The sequence below is a fragment of the Podarcis liolepis genome (assembly GCF_965112155.1).
Source record: "Podarcis liolepis genome assembly, chromosome: 1".
Taxonomy (NCBI): domain Eukaryota; kingdom Metazoa; phylum Chordata; class Lepidosauria; order Squamata; family Lacertidae; genus Podarcis; species Podarcis liolepis.
Window position 1 is genome coordinate 68,659,245 of NC_139554.1, and position 16,270 is coordinate 68,675,514.

Sequence of the window (16,270 nt, forward strand, 5' to 3'; positions counted from 1 at the left end):
GTGCGCTCAGTGTGGGGCTGCCCTTCAAGATGACTCAGAAACTTCAAATGTTCTAAAATGCAGCAGCTGGATTACAGCCTTGGGTTCCATTAGTATCTCATCTAAATCCCTGTTCTAAAACAGCTGAATTGGTTGCCAGTTTGTTTCTGGGCACTGATGCTCATGAAATGTATAAAGCCCTAAAGACTTAGACCCCCCCAAAAAATGAAAGACCACATCCTTCCCTACATAACCTCTTGGGTATTAAGATCAGCAGAGGGTTCCCTCTTGGTACTTCCAGCACCCTTAGAGAAGTGGTGTGTGTGGTCCAGGTGAGGGTGTTCTCTGAACCATCCCATAAGCTGTGGAACTCTATCCCCAGAGGAGTGTCTGACACCTTCACTATGCAGTCTCTTAACCCTGGCCTTTGACACTTGCAATGTACTTTTTTAAGACCCACCCTATTCTTGTAATTGTAATTTATTTCAAACTGTTTGGAAGGTTGCCTTTTGAATTGTAGTGACCTGCCCTGACATCTTAGTATGAAGGGCAGGTAATAAATACATTTATTAATTTATTATTTGAATTCAGTGAACACTTATTTATTTTTGACATTTATTAGTTGCCTCGCCATATAAATTCTCTAGGCGATATGCAATAAATTAAACATGCAAGGCTAGCTCTCTGCAGTACTCAAGAATCAAGGAGCTAACTAGGCTAGGTGATGTTTCCTGCTTGGCAGGGGGTTGGACTCGATGGCCCTTGTGGTCTCTTCCAACTCTATGATTCTATGATTCTATTCTATGTCCCTGCACATCAGTTTATGTGCTCTTACCAAACTAGCAAAATCCAGAAACTTACTATGATTTCCAAATCCAAAAATGACTTGCTCTGTTTTGGGAGGGGAGAAGCAGAGCAACAAGATGAATAAGGCCAAAGCTACAACTGGAAACCGTGGGAACTAAATGAGTCAGTGCATTAACCCGAAGTTTCCGGAATGGGTTTTTAAAAAATAAAAATCAAGTATTAGTATACCGTTTCTGTTCGGGATTTTTTTTGGGAGGGGGGGCAGGATAGGTAAATAACTTGTCCTCAATCAACCTGTTCAGGAACTGTTCTCGCTCTTTCTCTTTCAGAAGATTGATTCAGGAACCCAGCTATGGGGGATCCTGAATATTTCATGAGCGCACGCCATGAAAATGAGTCTTATTCTGCTGTGGCGAAGAAAGTAGGGAGGATGTGGAGCCGATGGAGCTGGGAGGGAAGGCGACGGGTCTTCCTCCTAGTGATGGGAGCCAAGGATACAGGCTGCTCTCCCCGGCCGAGCAGGTCTGCTGCAGGTGCCAGCCCAGCTTCTTCCGGCTCTGGCGGCGGCTGCAACCCGCCGCTACCCGGCAAGGTCAGCTCTTGCGTGCCCGCCCCGCTCACTTCCTGCTTGGAAAGCAGCCGCCACTTACCTAGCGCCCCGGGGAAAGTCATGGCAGACGCTCGCCGAGCCTCGGCGGCGCGGGCGGCAGGCAAGGAGCCTTCTTTCCCCCAGCCAGAGCGGACAGGAGTCAGTCGCCGGCTGGCCGGAGGAGAAAGCAGAAGAGGGAGGAGCCGCCGGAGCCAGCAGCTGCTGCTGCCGCACTCCCGCTGCGCTCTGCAGCTCCCGCAGTGAGGCAGCCAGGCAGTGAGGCCGGCCGCGCAATGCCCGCTGCCCGCTCCGCCCGCCCCTGTTCTGGGATGGGGTCATCTCCCCAGCCCGGGAAGAACTGGGCGGCGAGGGTGGGGAGTGGAAAGAAGGGTTAGGCTTCAACCTGACGGGGGCGAAACGTTTTGCTTCCTGCCTGGGTAAAGGCGGCCCCATCCTTGGCGAGGCGAGAGCAGGCGCCATCTGCTCCCCGCTAGCGCGCGCCTTTCCCGCGGAGGTGCAGGACGGGCTGCCTCGTCTCCTCTACGCTTCACATCCCCCCTCCCGGGGGGCGCCCCATTTTCTCTTCCCGCGCCTCTCGGAGCTGCTTCACCCGGGATGCTCACCCAGCGCTGAAACTCCCCTCCGTCGTCCTATTTTGCCCTGCGCACTGAGTGGCAACGGGGGAGAGAGCGCGCGAACACGCAATTTACAGACACACAAGGCGTAGCTGCGCCGAATCTACCTCAGAGGGGTGTCCTTGGCGGGATGGTCTGTCAGGAAAATGTCGAGCGGTAGCCAGTTCCCGTGCACCCACCTTTCTCCACGCCTCGATCTCGCGGCAGCAACAGGAGTGGCAGCTCCTCCTCGAGCCTCTCCAGCGCCAGGATGAAACTTCTCCCAAGGAAGAGGAGGGCTCAGGTTACTAAGCGCCGCCGGCTCAGTCCCTCTGGTGGAGAGAGGGCGCCAGGCCGCGCAGGCACGCCTTGCGGGGAAGCTGCCCTTCCCGGCCGAGGCGCTTCGTAACCTGGGCTGCAGTAGCGTGTGTCTCCCCGAGGTTGCGCCGAGAGGGCGCCTGTCTCCTGAGCGCCCCGCTTATCAGCGCCTCGCAGGGCTGCAGACACCGAAAGTCTCGCAGCCAGAGGAAAAGAGATTCCTCGGCCCAGACGCTCTCGCTGTTTGCGGGCAGATAACCAACGCGGAGCGTCAACACGGGAGAGTGTGGCGTCGCTTGCCTGACCATTGAATTCAAGGAAGCCTGACGCGCGTCACTTTCTTTGAATTCAAGCGCCAAGTTGCGACGTGCGAAGGCGAAATAGATTCCTGCGCCTTTAATTAGTTGTGGCGAAAATGAAACTTCTTCGGCAAAAAAAAGTCTGCACGTCTGTTGAAGGCGCAGGAGCCTTTTTTCGTCTTTTGCTTCGGGGCCACCCTAGCCCTGAGGCTGCAATCGTGTGCACGTTTATGGAGGAGCAAATAATAGTGCAATTCTGTCGGGATCTGCTCTGAAGTAAGACCCTTTGAGGCCAACAGGACTTGCAAAGTAAACTCTGTGGGACTTGCTGCTTCTGAGTCACCGTCCACATATCTGGAAGGGAGCTGAAGCGCGCTGCGGGCAAAGGCAACCCGAAAGCGATGGCTCTGGCTCACGTCCAGAGAAAGGCTTCCTATTGCCGCAGGAAGGTGGTTAGACCGCATCCTTCCGCACAATGCTGTGTTAGCGTCGTAATAAACGTTATCATGATTTAGCTGAAACCCATCCAAAACTCCTTGAGGAAACATTAGGCAAGAGTAACTTGCCGTTATTGGGCCCGATCCAGACAAAGCGGAACGTTTTTAAAGGCCCATTGATTTCACCGGGAGAGATTTAAACATGCACATAGCTCTTCTGTTGACATAAGTTGGATTTACACTTCCTTAACTTTGGGTGGGTGTGAGATTGAATTCCTTGCTATTATGTGTTCAAGGGTTGCTGGAGCAGGGGGGGGCGTGATCTGGGACAGCAAGTTCCATTCATTTATAAAACAAGAACTCTGTATAGTGTAGATTCTATATTATATCATAGAACTAACAGTACACAGAAAATATCATCACACACCACCCCAGTCTCCAAGCCGTGAGAGGCACCAGGGGTTCCAGTGTTCACTTGTGGATTCTTTGTTGTGATTTTAGGATACATGGTTTTATTCACACATATAAGAAACCTGTGTATAGGATGGAGGGCCTCACAGCATTAACATCCCCACAGATCTTGGTTCTGCTTTAGGTTTCCAGGGGAGCCCTGAAGTCTAACAAGGGAAGAGCAAGACATCTTTCTCTGTCTGCAGCTTTTAGCCTGCTTCCAGCCTACAGACAACTATGGCTATTGTTCTGCCAAGTAGCAAGCTAGGTGAGCTGCTTGGGGAAAGGCCCACTCATTAGTTGTATGACACAGAATAGCTTAATTAACTACGAACCCCAAAATTGGATATCTCCTCCAAACCAGTGCCAAGGTTTTGCAGCATTTTGCACTGGTTTGCAGGGGACCCCAAATTTCTGCGTTCATAATTAATGAAGCTGAGCAGAATTACTTACTTGGTTATGCTAAAACCAACAAGCCAGCCAAAGCCATTACCTTGATAAAGGAACTGGTTTGGCAAGCTTCCTTTGCATTCTACTGTCCTGGATGCAGGATCACAGGTTCTGGAAGGGAACCCAGGGTTCCATCCACAGTCCCCACCCCCACCCCCAGCTCATAACAATAGAATATATTATATTAGAGGTCCTCCCCAAGGGCAGTGAGCTTGGGGCTGAGGAAATCCAATAGTACCACCCCATGCCACACTGCAGGCTCTTTTTGCAACTGAGGTGACTTTCAAAAGAAATTTCTGGTGTGGAATGAAATTAAAACCATGCTAGGCATACTCAAGCCCTCCAGCATTCCTAAAGTAGCTCATTGGATCACAGCCAGTGTAAACTCTATTGGATGCAGTCCCCATAACATTCAGTGAAAATAAAGTTGGTTCTTAAAAAAAAAAAAGTATTACTTGACTTAAGAAAGTTTTCTATGAGGCTGGTTCTGGCCAGGATTTAATGCGTGCCTAGAATATAGTTCCACAACCTGTTCTGCATGTGGGACTTCTAAATATACAGAGTTCATGTCCTTCACAAGTGAGTAATGGCCAGGCCTCACGCACTTGAAATTAGAGGGCAGAACTATCCATCCGCAGCATTTGACTCCAGCGAGACTGAGCCCCACCATCTCCTATTTAAAAATGATGCACTACCTGCAGTTCCACTGCAGGCAGTGTTGCTTTTTAGCTTAGAGCTGGTGAGAGTAGTGGGAACATTTACTTTATTTCTACATTGGATGGATTGCACCCCACTGAGCCTGGCAGAGCCGAAAAGGTTTGTGAGCTGCTGACTAAGCACCTTTGGGGAAGTGTGCCTATGAAGCCTAAATGGGTAATGGATGTCAGCCTGTGTCTGGGTTGGCAATTAAGCGTTAAGGCATGCGCTTCCTTTAGTAAGATGAATGTGGTTTTTAAAAGTGTCTTGCTGAGGCAGAAAATTTATTGTACAGTACACATTTGCCCCAATATAATTTATCACTGTGCTCATCAGCATAATGCTACAGCATTCCATAGATACTTTAGATAGGCCAAATATTATTCTGAATTTATTTTTAAATACATAAACCTACAATTCATAGAATTTTTTCCCATATTTTCCCTCTAGCCAGGGTGCTTCACCATGCTGCTGTCAGCATTGGCAAGCTTGAAGAAAAGAAACAAATCAATGAATCAATATCAATATATTTCATAATACATATGCAAATAAATGCACGTTCATTTAAAAGATGACATTGTATGTAGACGTGTCCCATAGTATCATAGATGCAGAGTTGCCACTTCTTCACATACCACACCAGCTCTGGAAACCTATAACTATTTATTTTTAATATTTCCCATATTTAGGGGGTGACATTATCTTATGAAGGTCATACTTTCCAAAGAGCCTCATAAAGAATCTCTGTGCCTTGATATTATCTTCTGTGTGCATGTAAACATTCTGTGTTCCTAAGTTTTGTTGCTATTTCACCTTTGGCTAATTTTTGGCTTCTCTTTCCATTCATTTCACCTCTGACTTCTTAACCAAGCCTCAAAGTTTACAGTACAGTCCTATGTGTGTCTACTCAGATGCAAGTCGCACAGAGTTCAAAATGGCTTGTAAGGTGGCACCATTAGTTAATGATATTATCTATTCTGATAACGAAGTTGCTGAGCATGTATGTTAAAAAATAACAAGCAGCTGGCAACATACCAGTATGTTTCTTGCTATGTTTTTGTTTATATTTCAATTGTAAGAACACAAGAAAACCCCTGATGGATCAGACCAAAGGCTTGTTAATTCCAGCATCCTATTCCCTGCAGTGAACAACCAGTTGCCAGGCTATATGTGTAGGCAGCATTTGGGAGCCTGTGGAACCACAAATCTCATCATCCCTGACCATTGGCCATGCTGGCTGGGGATGAAAGCCAACATCTCCAGTTCTTTCATGTACATCCACAAGCTCCCCACTCCTGCAACATAGCCCTTGCCTGCTGATGCTCTTCAGCCACTGATATTCAGGAGCAGGCTGCCCCAATTCTGGATAAAGCATGTTGCCATCATAAAAAATAGCTGCTGATAGCCTGAGACACAAGAAACTGGCCTAAAGCAATTCTGGTGTGAGTTAAGGTAGCATAAAGCTCACCTGGAGCCCCATTCAGGAATGGAGCTGACTGAGACAGTCTCAGCCTGGCAGAGGGCAAACGAGCCTCTAAAAGAGTATTTGATTTACACCACCCATTTTGCTGGCTTGATTTACACAAGGTTGCCAGGTCACATGAAGGATGCAGGCATATCTCTGACTGAGCTGAGGATGAAGGAATTAAATTGGACAGAGATCTGTTGAATCATAGCCCTACTCATCCTTGCAGATCTTTCTATAGGACTGGTCCCTCATTCAATATCCATTAATTTGTCTAATCCCTTAGCCATCTAAATTGGTGGCTGTCACCACAAACATTTTGTGCATGAAGACGTAATACTCTGGAAATATTTTTACACTAGAGGCTAGGATATAAATTGTTTAAATAGGCTATATTTATGTTTCATATATGAATTTTCAAAACAGTATGACAACTAACAATTAAAAAAATCCTCCACATTGATAAAGAAACTGTACACAATTTTATTGTTTGTAATAATACTATGGAATATTGCTTAGAAAACATTTGCCCCCCAAAAGTAATTAGACATCAGATATGGATTAAATTCCATTCTCACAAAATGTATTAAATTGCTTTTAGATTTTTAAGCTGTTTTAAGAAGCTTTATTGGGAGGTGACCCACAAAATGGAAGAAACAAACAAAATCAGTGGTCACGGGATCCAGCAGATTCTTTAGGTAGGATGAAACCACACTTCTTCACATTTCTACTGCAAGCACAGTCTGCATTCCCACCTATATACCATATGAAACATCTGAGTTGCTGGGGTTTTATCTGTTGTGACCTCATTGATATTATGTAAACAGCAGTTATGCAAGGAATGAAAGCTGCTCAGGCAGATATTAGATTACGTAACACAGTGGATTCTTGTTAGGGGATTTCTTTGTATCTACTGTGTTCAAGGATTTGAGGAAGAGGAGGAAGTATTGAGAAGAAGCCACATTTGCTTTCTTTTTTTATGTGAAATACGTAACCATAGGGAGGTCCCTAGTTCCAGTGCCAACCCTGCTAGGGTAGTAGCGTTGGGGAACCCATCATAGTCCTTTCGGTCTGCTAATGCCAGCTGCTTGTGGGGCACAGGATTTGCCCCCCGCCCATGCTTTATGCTGGTTTCCTCTAGAGTTTCCTCTAGGAAACAGCTGAATTCCAAGTCACTGGCTTGACAAGACTCCCGTCTCCCCTCCCCTCTCCCAGACACTTTAACGGCCAGTGGTGCAGCCCAAGCAGCCCTTGGGGGCAAACCAGCCCTGTAGGGTGTTCAGAAACCAGTGCAGACCAGATATCAAATAAAGCAGGTCATTCAGATGGAGGATTTTGAAAAATGTAATGGGAGAGAGAGAGAGAGAGAGAGAGAGAGAGAGAGAGAGCGCAAGTATGCAGCCCCAAAATGGAACTGAAACACTTTATCAGCATATTGAGCTAACTAATCCTGCACTTAATCCAAACTAATGCTGCAGAACTTCCTCTGGTGCTGGAAGCCTGCAGCTTGGGGGTTCAAAAGGTTACATGGCCACAGCCCATCTCTCACCTTGCTAGACAGGATTTAATTAGGAACTTTGTGTGTTTAGGAAGGGAGGTGCCTTATTCTCTAGGCTTAGTGGAGGGCAGGACTCTTGTCACAAACTATGGTGCCCTAATTCCCCAGGTGACAAGAACTAAAAGGGCAACATTATAGGGTTTGCCTGAGTGCGGGAAAGACCACTGGAGACTCATGATTACTGCAATACCTATTGATTTACCAATATACACACGCAGCATAGGGGAAACAGACAAGCAACCAGATAGGCAGGACCAGAAAAGTAAGATCAGTTTTTTCAATGCAAATTGCATGCTCTGCAGCCCCACCCCCCAATACCATAGAAACTACCAGAAGAGGTGAAAAGGTCAGGCTGCATTTTATGTGCAAACAGCTTCTTTCCACATGCAGCATAGACAGGCAGAACACTTCACTCAAGCTGCACCCGGCAAGGAGATGGTCAATGAAAAACAACATCTTCAGCTGTACCATAAAGTCTAGGGAACAGGGTCACCTCCTCCCTTGACAAACAGCATTTCTACTGTGTCTTTCGGAATGATTTTGAGAAGGAAATGTGGGCTGCATCTCCCTCATCAGAGTGCTAACACAGTGGTTAGGAAAACAAGCAATGACATCCCCACCCCTCATCTGGGCTCCCAAACACCCTGGAAGTGGGGGGGAGGAGGAGGAGGAGGAAACAGCCTCAAGTGAGGAAAGATGACCCTGCAGGCATGGAAGGGGTTCAGCATCCCTCCCTCTTGCCTACTGATCCCTGCACTCCCATTACTTGAGCAAATGCATGGCTAAGACCACACATTTGCCAACATAACACCTCCTTTTGCTCTCACCCTACATACAGAATGCTGGCCTGCTGGTTAACAGTGTGGCACTTGCAAGGGAGAAGAGGTAGGCTGGTGAGTGGTGCTGACGCTTTGCCTTGCCTGTCAGTTCACATCCACCCACCTGCGAGGATCCCCACCCATGGCCCAAACACAAGCGCAGATGACGGCATTGAAGTAGAGGCTCTGGAAGGGCCACCATCCCCCACTCCAGGCCAGAGGAGGACAGTGTCTCACAGGACTACTCAGATTCAGAAGATTCATTCCCAGGGGCAGCCCTCATCTCCCAGCTTGCCTTATGAGCCAACCACCCTAGAAAAAAGACAGTGGCCCTTTAAGGGCACAGACAGATCCTCAAAGGGGGCAGGACCAGGAGCAGGGATAATCTGAGCAATCCTCTGAAGAGTTCAGAGCACCTCTCTGATGCGGCAGCCTCCCTTCCATTGGTTAAAATAAGCGAGTCACCATTCTCACAGGGATGTCCACTTCTGACTGGTTTATGTAGTACTTGCCCTGATTCAGGAAGATGAGACTCTGCAACCCCCAAGCCATGGAGATAAGTAACTCTACAACCTTTAGAAGACATTTGAAGGCAGGCCTGTATAGGGAAGTTTTTTTTTTAATGTTCAATGTTTTATTAAGTTTTTATATATGTTGGAATAAAGGACACGGGTGGTGCTGTGGGTTAAACCACAGAGCCTAGGATTTGCCAATCAGAAGGTCGGCGGTTCGAATCCCCGCGATGGGGTGAGCTCCTGTTGCTTGGTCCCTGCTCCTGCCAACCTAGCAGTTCAAAAGCATGCCCAAAAGTGCAAGTAGATAAATAGGTACTGCTCCGGCGGGAAGGTAAACGGCGTTTCCGTGCACTGCTCTGGTTCGCCAGAAGTGGCTTAGTCATGCCGGCCACATGACCCAGAAGCTGTACGCTGGCTCCCTCGGCCAATAAAGCGAGATGAGCGCCGCAACCCCAGAGTCGGTCACGACTGGACCTAATAGTCAGGGGTCCCTTTACCCTATATATGTTGGAAGCTGCCCATCTGGCTGGGGCAACCCAGTTAGATGCACAGGGTATAAATAATAACATCATCATCAGAATAGGATGTCCCTATTTTCATCAGAGAAATGTGGGTGGGTATGTTTGCCTTGACTGGATTTGACTCTGCTTTATTTATTTTATTTCTTCGTCTATATCCCACTTTTACTCCAAGGAGTGGTATACATGTTTTCCCCTTTCCCATCTCATCCTCACAACAACCCTCTGAAGTAGGTTAGGCTGAAAGAAAGAGTGGCTAGCCCCAGGTCATCCTATGAGCTTCAGGGCTGTGTTGGGATTTGAACCCTGGTCCCCCAGGCCCTAGTCCAACACTCTAACCTGTCGAGTTACAGCTCGGCATTCAGAGAAAAATCAGTCTCACACCATGATAGGTTCCGAAATATGGCTGCTCCTAGGGCTAATGCAGCACAGCTTTTATTGTGTGAAATAGAAAGATACAAAAAATACAAGCCAAGCAATTTGTTCTAGCCAGCAGATAAAGACCTTCGTACTAGACCATGCGAACGATCAGGCCATGCTACGTTAACCAATCATATGGGACAGCACGAGCTGTTCACGCGCTGTTCATGCTCCAAGGATGCTTCTAGCTATGAAATCACCCTGTAACAATAAGAACTTTGCTCATGCTCTCATGTACAAGCAATCATTTTCCCACATGTCCCCTTTTCTTGTTTATATTATTAGAGGAAAAGAGGGACCATTAGTCCAAATCGTACACTTCATTGCCTAAGCGTCTACACTTTGCAACATAAATTCCTCTTGTAACCCCTGTGGTGGGCCGTGGTCGGTACCACCATGCAGTGCATTGGGAAATCAAAGAGGGTATGCATTGAATGCAACAACACACCATAATGAAGCCAGCAATACATGCAATTACAATCAATAATATTTTTCTTAACCATACTCCATTGGGTAACCAAGAAGACAACCACTCCCATGGATCAAAACCTTCAGGTGGATTTTCATGCTCCAAGGATGCTTCTAGCTATGAAATCACCCTGTAACAATAAGAACTTTGCTCATGCTCTCATGTACAAGCAATCATTTTCCCACACTAACCATTACACCTTGCTGGCTCCCAAACTGTGCTGGCTATAGCTGCCTTGACCTGGTCTTCCCAAATGTGACTTGACTTTTTATGTACCGTTAGTCTGCCCTGCCAGTGGGTGCCACTGTTCCAGTCTGCTTTCCCTGTGAGCTCTTCCTTATGCCTGCCTCTCTCTTCTGTTGGGCTAATTTATGAGATGATGATGATGATGATGATGATGATGATGATGATGAGCCAGCTGGAGAGCAAGCAAGTGGGATGGAGTGGAGGACCCAGCTTGGAAGAAAAGGATGGCAGGGCAAAGGTTAAACACTTTCCTGATGGTGCACTATAACTTTCCTGCCACCTTTTCATTACTGCTAACTTGAAAAAAAGAGACAAGCTATGTACTTTTGTAAATGAAGAAAATCTTTGATAATAATAAAAAACTAGGAATGTAGTTTGGAAATCCCACCGTTGCCCCATAACATGTATTTCTGCCCTAACATTTCACAGAATGGATAGCCCTATTTTTTCCACAGGCAGTGAAAAAGTATATTTCTCAGACAAAAAGGGAAGAGAGTTATTGCAAAGGCAACTGAAGCCAGGCTGGATTAAGGAAACTTCACATCTTACTGCTTGCTTAATCAAGCCATTTCTCCCCCACCCCAGCCTTAGTTTTGTTGGAGAAGGAAGTAGATTTCACAGTTTCTGGCCTGCTGCCCAGTAAAGGTTGGGCAAACTTTTCTTCATAGCTTTTCCTGACAATATGAACTATTACAGGAACAGATGGCCTGTAGCACCCAACACCTACTCCATTTTACTTTATGTATCAGAAGAAGATTCTCTTTAAGCTGACCTCTCTCTACATAGTATGAATAAAACCAAGTGCAGGCAAATACGATGTAGGACTAGAAAGCACTCCATGGAAGCCACAAGTGATCTCTACAAATGAAGACGGAGATGCTTTTTAAAAAATCAGTACAAGTCTCAGTCAGTGATTTATAATGAGCAGCTGTTCCACTATTTTATTGTGTTTTGTTTGCAAAATGTGCTGCCTGTTCGAGATCATTTGAACAGGACAGGATAGGAGCTGGTTCATTCCCAGATGAGTCACTGGGCAACCAGTGTTCTTAGCTCATTTCACTTGATGTCTTCTTGACAGGTGGGGCAGGCCCACAGGTAGGATCTGCTGATAAAGACTGTGTGGTCAGGTAGGTCTAAGCAGGACAGGGCAAGAAATAATCCAGGCAAAATGACTGACAAACCCAAATGTCTATAAATATTAATGACTGAAGGCAGGCTTAGCTAGAAAGTTAATGCAGCTCTCTACAGTATTGGTATCTGCAAACATATATAATTTGTGCACTGAGCTTACACTGGAAGCACACTTGTCTCATTTTGTTTAGACATAAAATCTTCACTCCCAGACGGATCTTGGGGGGAAATAAGTTTTGCGTACACCATGCAGAGAGCTAAGGCTGCAATCCTACTCAGACATATTCTATTAGAGTCCTACTTAATTCTGTGGGGCTTACTCCCACAGATATGTGGGGTTAGCACTGTAGCCTTAGTGTCCACTTGCTGACGTCCAGCCAGTCTTGCTCCTCCTATCACCCTGGCTGCAAAGCTGTTTCTGCTTTCAAGAAGGAGGGCTATTAATAGAATAAGTGCACTTGCAGCATTGGAGAAATGAAAACGGCAGGGAAGGGGGATAAGGCAGACTGCTCAATCGGTGTTTAATGCTGGGCTGAAATCTAATTAGAGCAGGAGTGGAGAACCTGCACTCTTTTGATGGAAGTTGTAGGACAACAATGGAGGGCACCACGTTGGCTTAACCTGTGCTATGGTGTCCAGGTTGTGCACCAGCTGAGGGTGCGGTTGGATTGGATGTGCTAAATGACCATCTATAGGTCCAGGAAAAGCTCATGCCCACGAGTGAATGGGACATTACTGCGTTACTTCTGGTATTATAAAGCAATGCTGGAAACTGCTTGTTGTGTTTTAGGTACAAGAGAACTCCATCTTAGTTCACTTTCCAGTTATTTCTCACCTCCCCACACTTCCAGTGGCTCCTTCCAGCCCCTCTCCTAAAGGAGGTTTCCTTTAACAGCTGCTGGCTCTGCCCACTGGTGTTCCTGCTATGCGGATACCGGCAGATCTGAAAGAGTTTGTAACCACTGCATCATAGAATTGTAAAGTTGGAAGGGACCATAAGTGTCATCTAGTCCAACCCCCTGCAGTACAGGAATCTTCTTGCCCAACATGGGGCTCAAACCATACATAAGAAGACTATTCTGATGATGATCTGGCTCAAGACAGTCCACTGCATGAGGCAAAGAACAAAATGGCAACACACCTGCCCCATTCCACAAAGAGAAGCCCATTGTACTGGCAGTTGAATCTTATTTCCATACTAGAAATGGGACAGCATTCTCCACTGCACTGAAAGACAGAAGGCTAGCTTGGGAGGTCAAAGCAGGCTGTGGAGCAAAGAGAGAGATCTTATAGAATCATAGAATCATAGAGTTGGAAGAGACCACAAGGGCCATCGAGTCCAACCCCCTGCCAAGCAGGAAACACCATCAGAGCACTCCTGACATATGGTTGTCAAGCCTCTGCTTAAAGACCTCCAAAGAAGGAGACTCCACCACACTCCTTGGCAACAAATTCCACTGTCGAACAGCTCTTACTGTCAGGAAGTTCTTCCTAATGTTTAGGTGGAATCTTCTTTCTTGTAGTTTGGATCCATTGCTCCGTGTCCGCTTCTCTGGAGGAGCAGAAAACAACCTTTCTCCCTCCTCTATGTGACATCCTTTTATATATTTGAACATGGCTATCATTTCACCCCTTAACCTCCTCTTCTCCAAACCTCACTGACACCCCCTTCCTCTCAGCATCTGTTGCCTAAGATTGCTGCTTCACTCTGTCTAATGATAGGGCTGGCCCTCATAACATTAATTAGCACTGATATTCTATGACAATTTTGTGACTCATCTAGGATGAACCAGTAATCAAAATCCACAACAGCAAGAGCACTTTTAGAAGAAAATGATTGTACAGTCACCTTCTATCTGAAATTAGTAGGCTGGCTCCTTTTGCCTGGAAACTGCAGTAAAATTGGCAAATGTTCCATTACTGTGCTACTTCCAGGTCTATTTAATGATTTATAATCCTCTGAAACAGCTCATTCAAAATGTAGCAATTACTGTGCAATTATCAGCCAGGCATTGTACAGCCCAGCGGCTGAGTGTGCAGCCTAAACAGACCTATGGTTACAGGCAACAATAGGGTGCAGAGCTGGAAGCACTTATTTTAGCCCTGATAATGTTGTTTTCTCTAACTAACCTGCCCTCCCGCATGCAAAAAAAAAAGTGCTTCAATGAAGTTGAAGTGGAGAGAAAGGGGATAGAGGAGCCATTCTGCTTAATGTCACCAGAAAAATAACATATTTGAAATGCTGTAGTTATTACATGAATGTGACTTGAGAGAATTCATGAGGAAGGAGGTAGACGTGACAGGGAACAGGGCCGGCCGACCCATGAGGCAAGGTGGGGTAACCATCTCGGGTGGCAGGATCTACAGGGGCAGCAGATCCAGCCTCCAAGGAATGCCTTGCCTGCTGCTGTTGCCTCCTCAGCAACCCCCTCAAGAAGAAAAGCAAAGGCAGAGAGTGCAATGAAACATTAAAAGAAAGTGTGATTATTTGCCTTAGACAGGCCTGTAATGACTGGCTGGCTTAGGTCCCATAATGTCTATCACCTGAAAACATTTTGCCATCATCCTAGCCCACTTTTTTCTACTTTTCTGACTGGCAGTGGCTCTTCATGATCTCAGGCTGACTTCCCATTTTTGACAGGATATGACAGGGATCGAACTGCAGGGATTCTTGAAGAATCACAGGGATTCTTGAAGAATCACAACCACTGCTCATACAGCTCTCTGGATTTTAGCTTCATTCATTCCAATTATTTAGCAATTGCTTCTCAAAGCCAAGCCCTCACAAAGCACCACATTGCAACTTCACTATCAATTACCAACAAGCGCAGAATGGCAGCATCTTCAATCATGACATTTGCTGGTGTCTATCTATGGCCCATCTACTTTGAGCATTTTGGCATCTGCTAAATTGTTGGACGGAAATGACTGGATCATTACAGAGAGCTAATCCTGTAACTATTGTTTATAAATTTCTAATGGTATTTGTTAAGGAAGAAGTTCAGAGAGGTGTGGAAGTATCATACCGCCTTAAAAAAATGGGAAGTTGCTTTAGAATTTATACAGGATGTTTCCTTAGACTTGAAATTGAGATTGAGCCAGCAAATATATATATATATATATATTGGACTCTACAACATCTGTATAGGAAGACACTATGTAAATAAGATAGATGTTGGCGGTGTAAATAAGATAGATGTTGGCGGTGTAAATAAGATAGATGTTGGCTGAGAATGCCTCATTGAAGCACATGATGTACAGTGATAAATTCATTTGGTCTGTAGTTGTTATCCACATCAATTTTGAATTGATGAAATACAAAATTGATATTTGCAGATGTTCATGTTCTTTCAAAATGCTTTCCTGTAGTGTGGGGATTAACAGCAGGTTGACAAAAGTGGCATTTGCAAGCCCTTATGGTTGCTAAGAGACTTCTACTTCGAGCCTGAAAGGATAAATACGCACATTACACAAAGGTCTGTGGGCGCCACAGTCCTGGCTACATTTGAACATATTTCATATAGAGGTGAAAGGCACCCAGAAGAACCTTCCTTGGACAGTTGCTTGACAGACAGTAGGCTAACAGATATAGTGTCCTTTATGGTTCACATTCCTCGTTAGGAAAGCATTGTGCTGGTGAAGCATATCTTGCATTGCACTAATGCAGTGGTCCTTCTCCCTTATACGATAGCCTCCCAGCTAGTGTATCTTCTGCCCTATAGGAGACAGCAAGATTTACTTGCCAGTCAACGTGTTTGAACTGATTTATTAAAGTGAAGATAATACCAGAGGTGCTGCTGTCCTGTGTTTAGTCTCTTATTTACACATCATAGCTGCATTCAGTTAATGCGTGGAAGGGAAAGCGGGGTCATTTCTGGTACCCGTCTACCCAGATATCCATGCTTTTAAGTGAAGATCTGAACAGAACCTACATGCTTTGGCTCTGTATGCACAGTTGCCCTGCTTTCTGCAATGCTCCAAACTGTGTAGAGAGAAGCTGTATGTGTACAACTTGTACACATGCATGTTCCATTCAGCTCTTCATGTGGGCACATGAAGGTGGAGATGGGGACCGCAGGCAGGTACCCAGTTCTCTAACCTCATCCATGCATTCACCAAATGCACATTTGCCATGTGAATATGGCAGTACAATTGCATTATATCAGTTCAATTAAACTTTTTGTTTCACTAGCCATAAGCCATGGCATCATTCATTTTTTTTTTTTATAATAATTTTTATTACATTTTTCCAGTTACACATACAACAGAAAAAAGAAAAAACATAGAAAATAGAAGAGAAGAAAAAACAAAAAATCCCGACCTTTTCAACAACTTTTTTCAGATTTCTATCGGACTTCCCCACATCTCCCGCCTAATGCATTCTTAACAATAAAAATTTTCAGCAAGTTATACCCTTGTTTCATGTGTTTCTTTGTACTTTCATTTGCAATTTAAGTTTAAATCCCTTATTCTCCATTTGCTCTAAGAATA

The 16,270-nt window shown here is 45.5% G+C and overlaps 1 protein-coding gene across 4 annotated transcripts in view; it reads right to left on the minus strand.

The window, feature by feature from the left end:
• Nucleotides 1–5,022, minus strand: part of AMPD3 (adenosine monophosphate deaminase 3) — a 35,206-nt gene extending 30,184 nt beyond the window's left edge. Inside the window, exon 1 of one of the 4 annotated variants that reach the window (XM_083477481.1) lies at nucleotides 2,190–5,022. Coding sequence is in view for 1 of the 4 variants with exons in the window: in XM_083477479.1 (XP_083333605.1) it covers nucleotides 1,437–1,458 (22 nt within the window). In the remaining 3 variants the exon portion in view is untranslated. Of the gene's footprint in view, nucleotides 1–1,436 lie in introns of all 4 variants that reach the window. The other 3 variants (XM_083477480.1, XM_083477482.1, XM_083477479.1) reach the window with 3 other exon arrangements.
• Nucleotides 5,023–16,270: the final 11,248 nt, after the last annotated feature.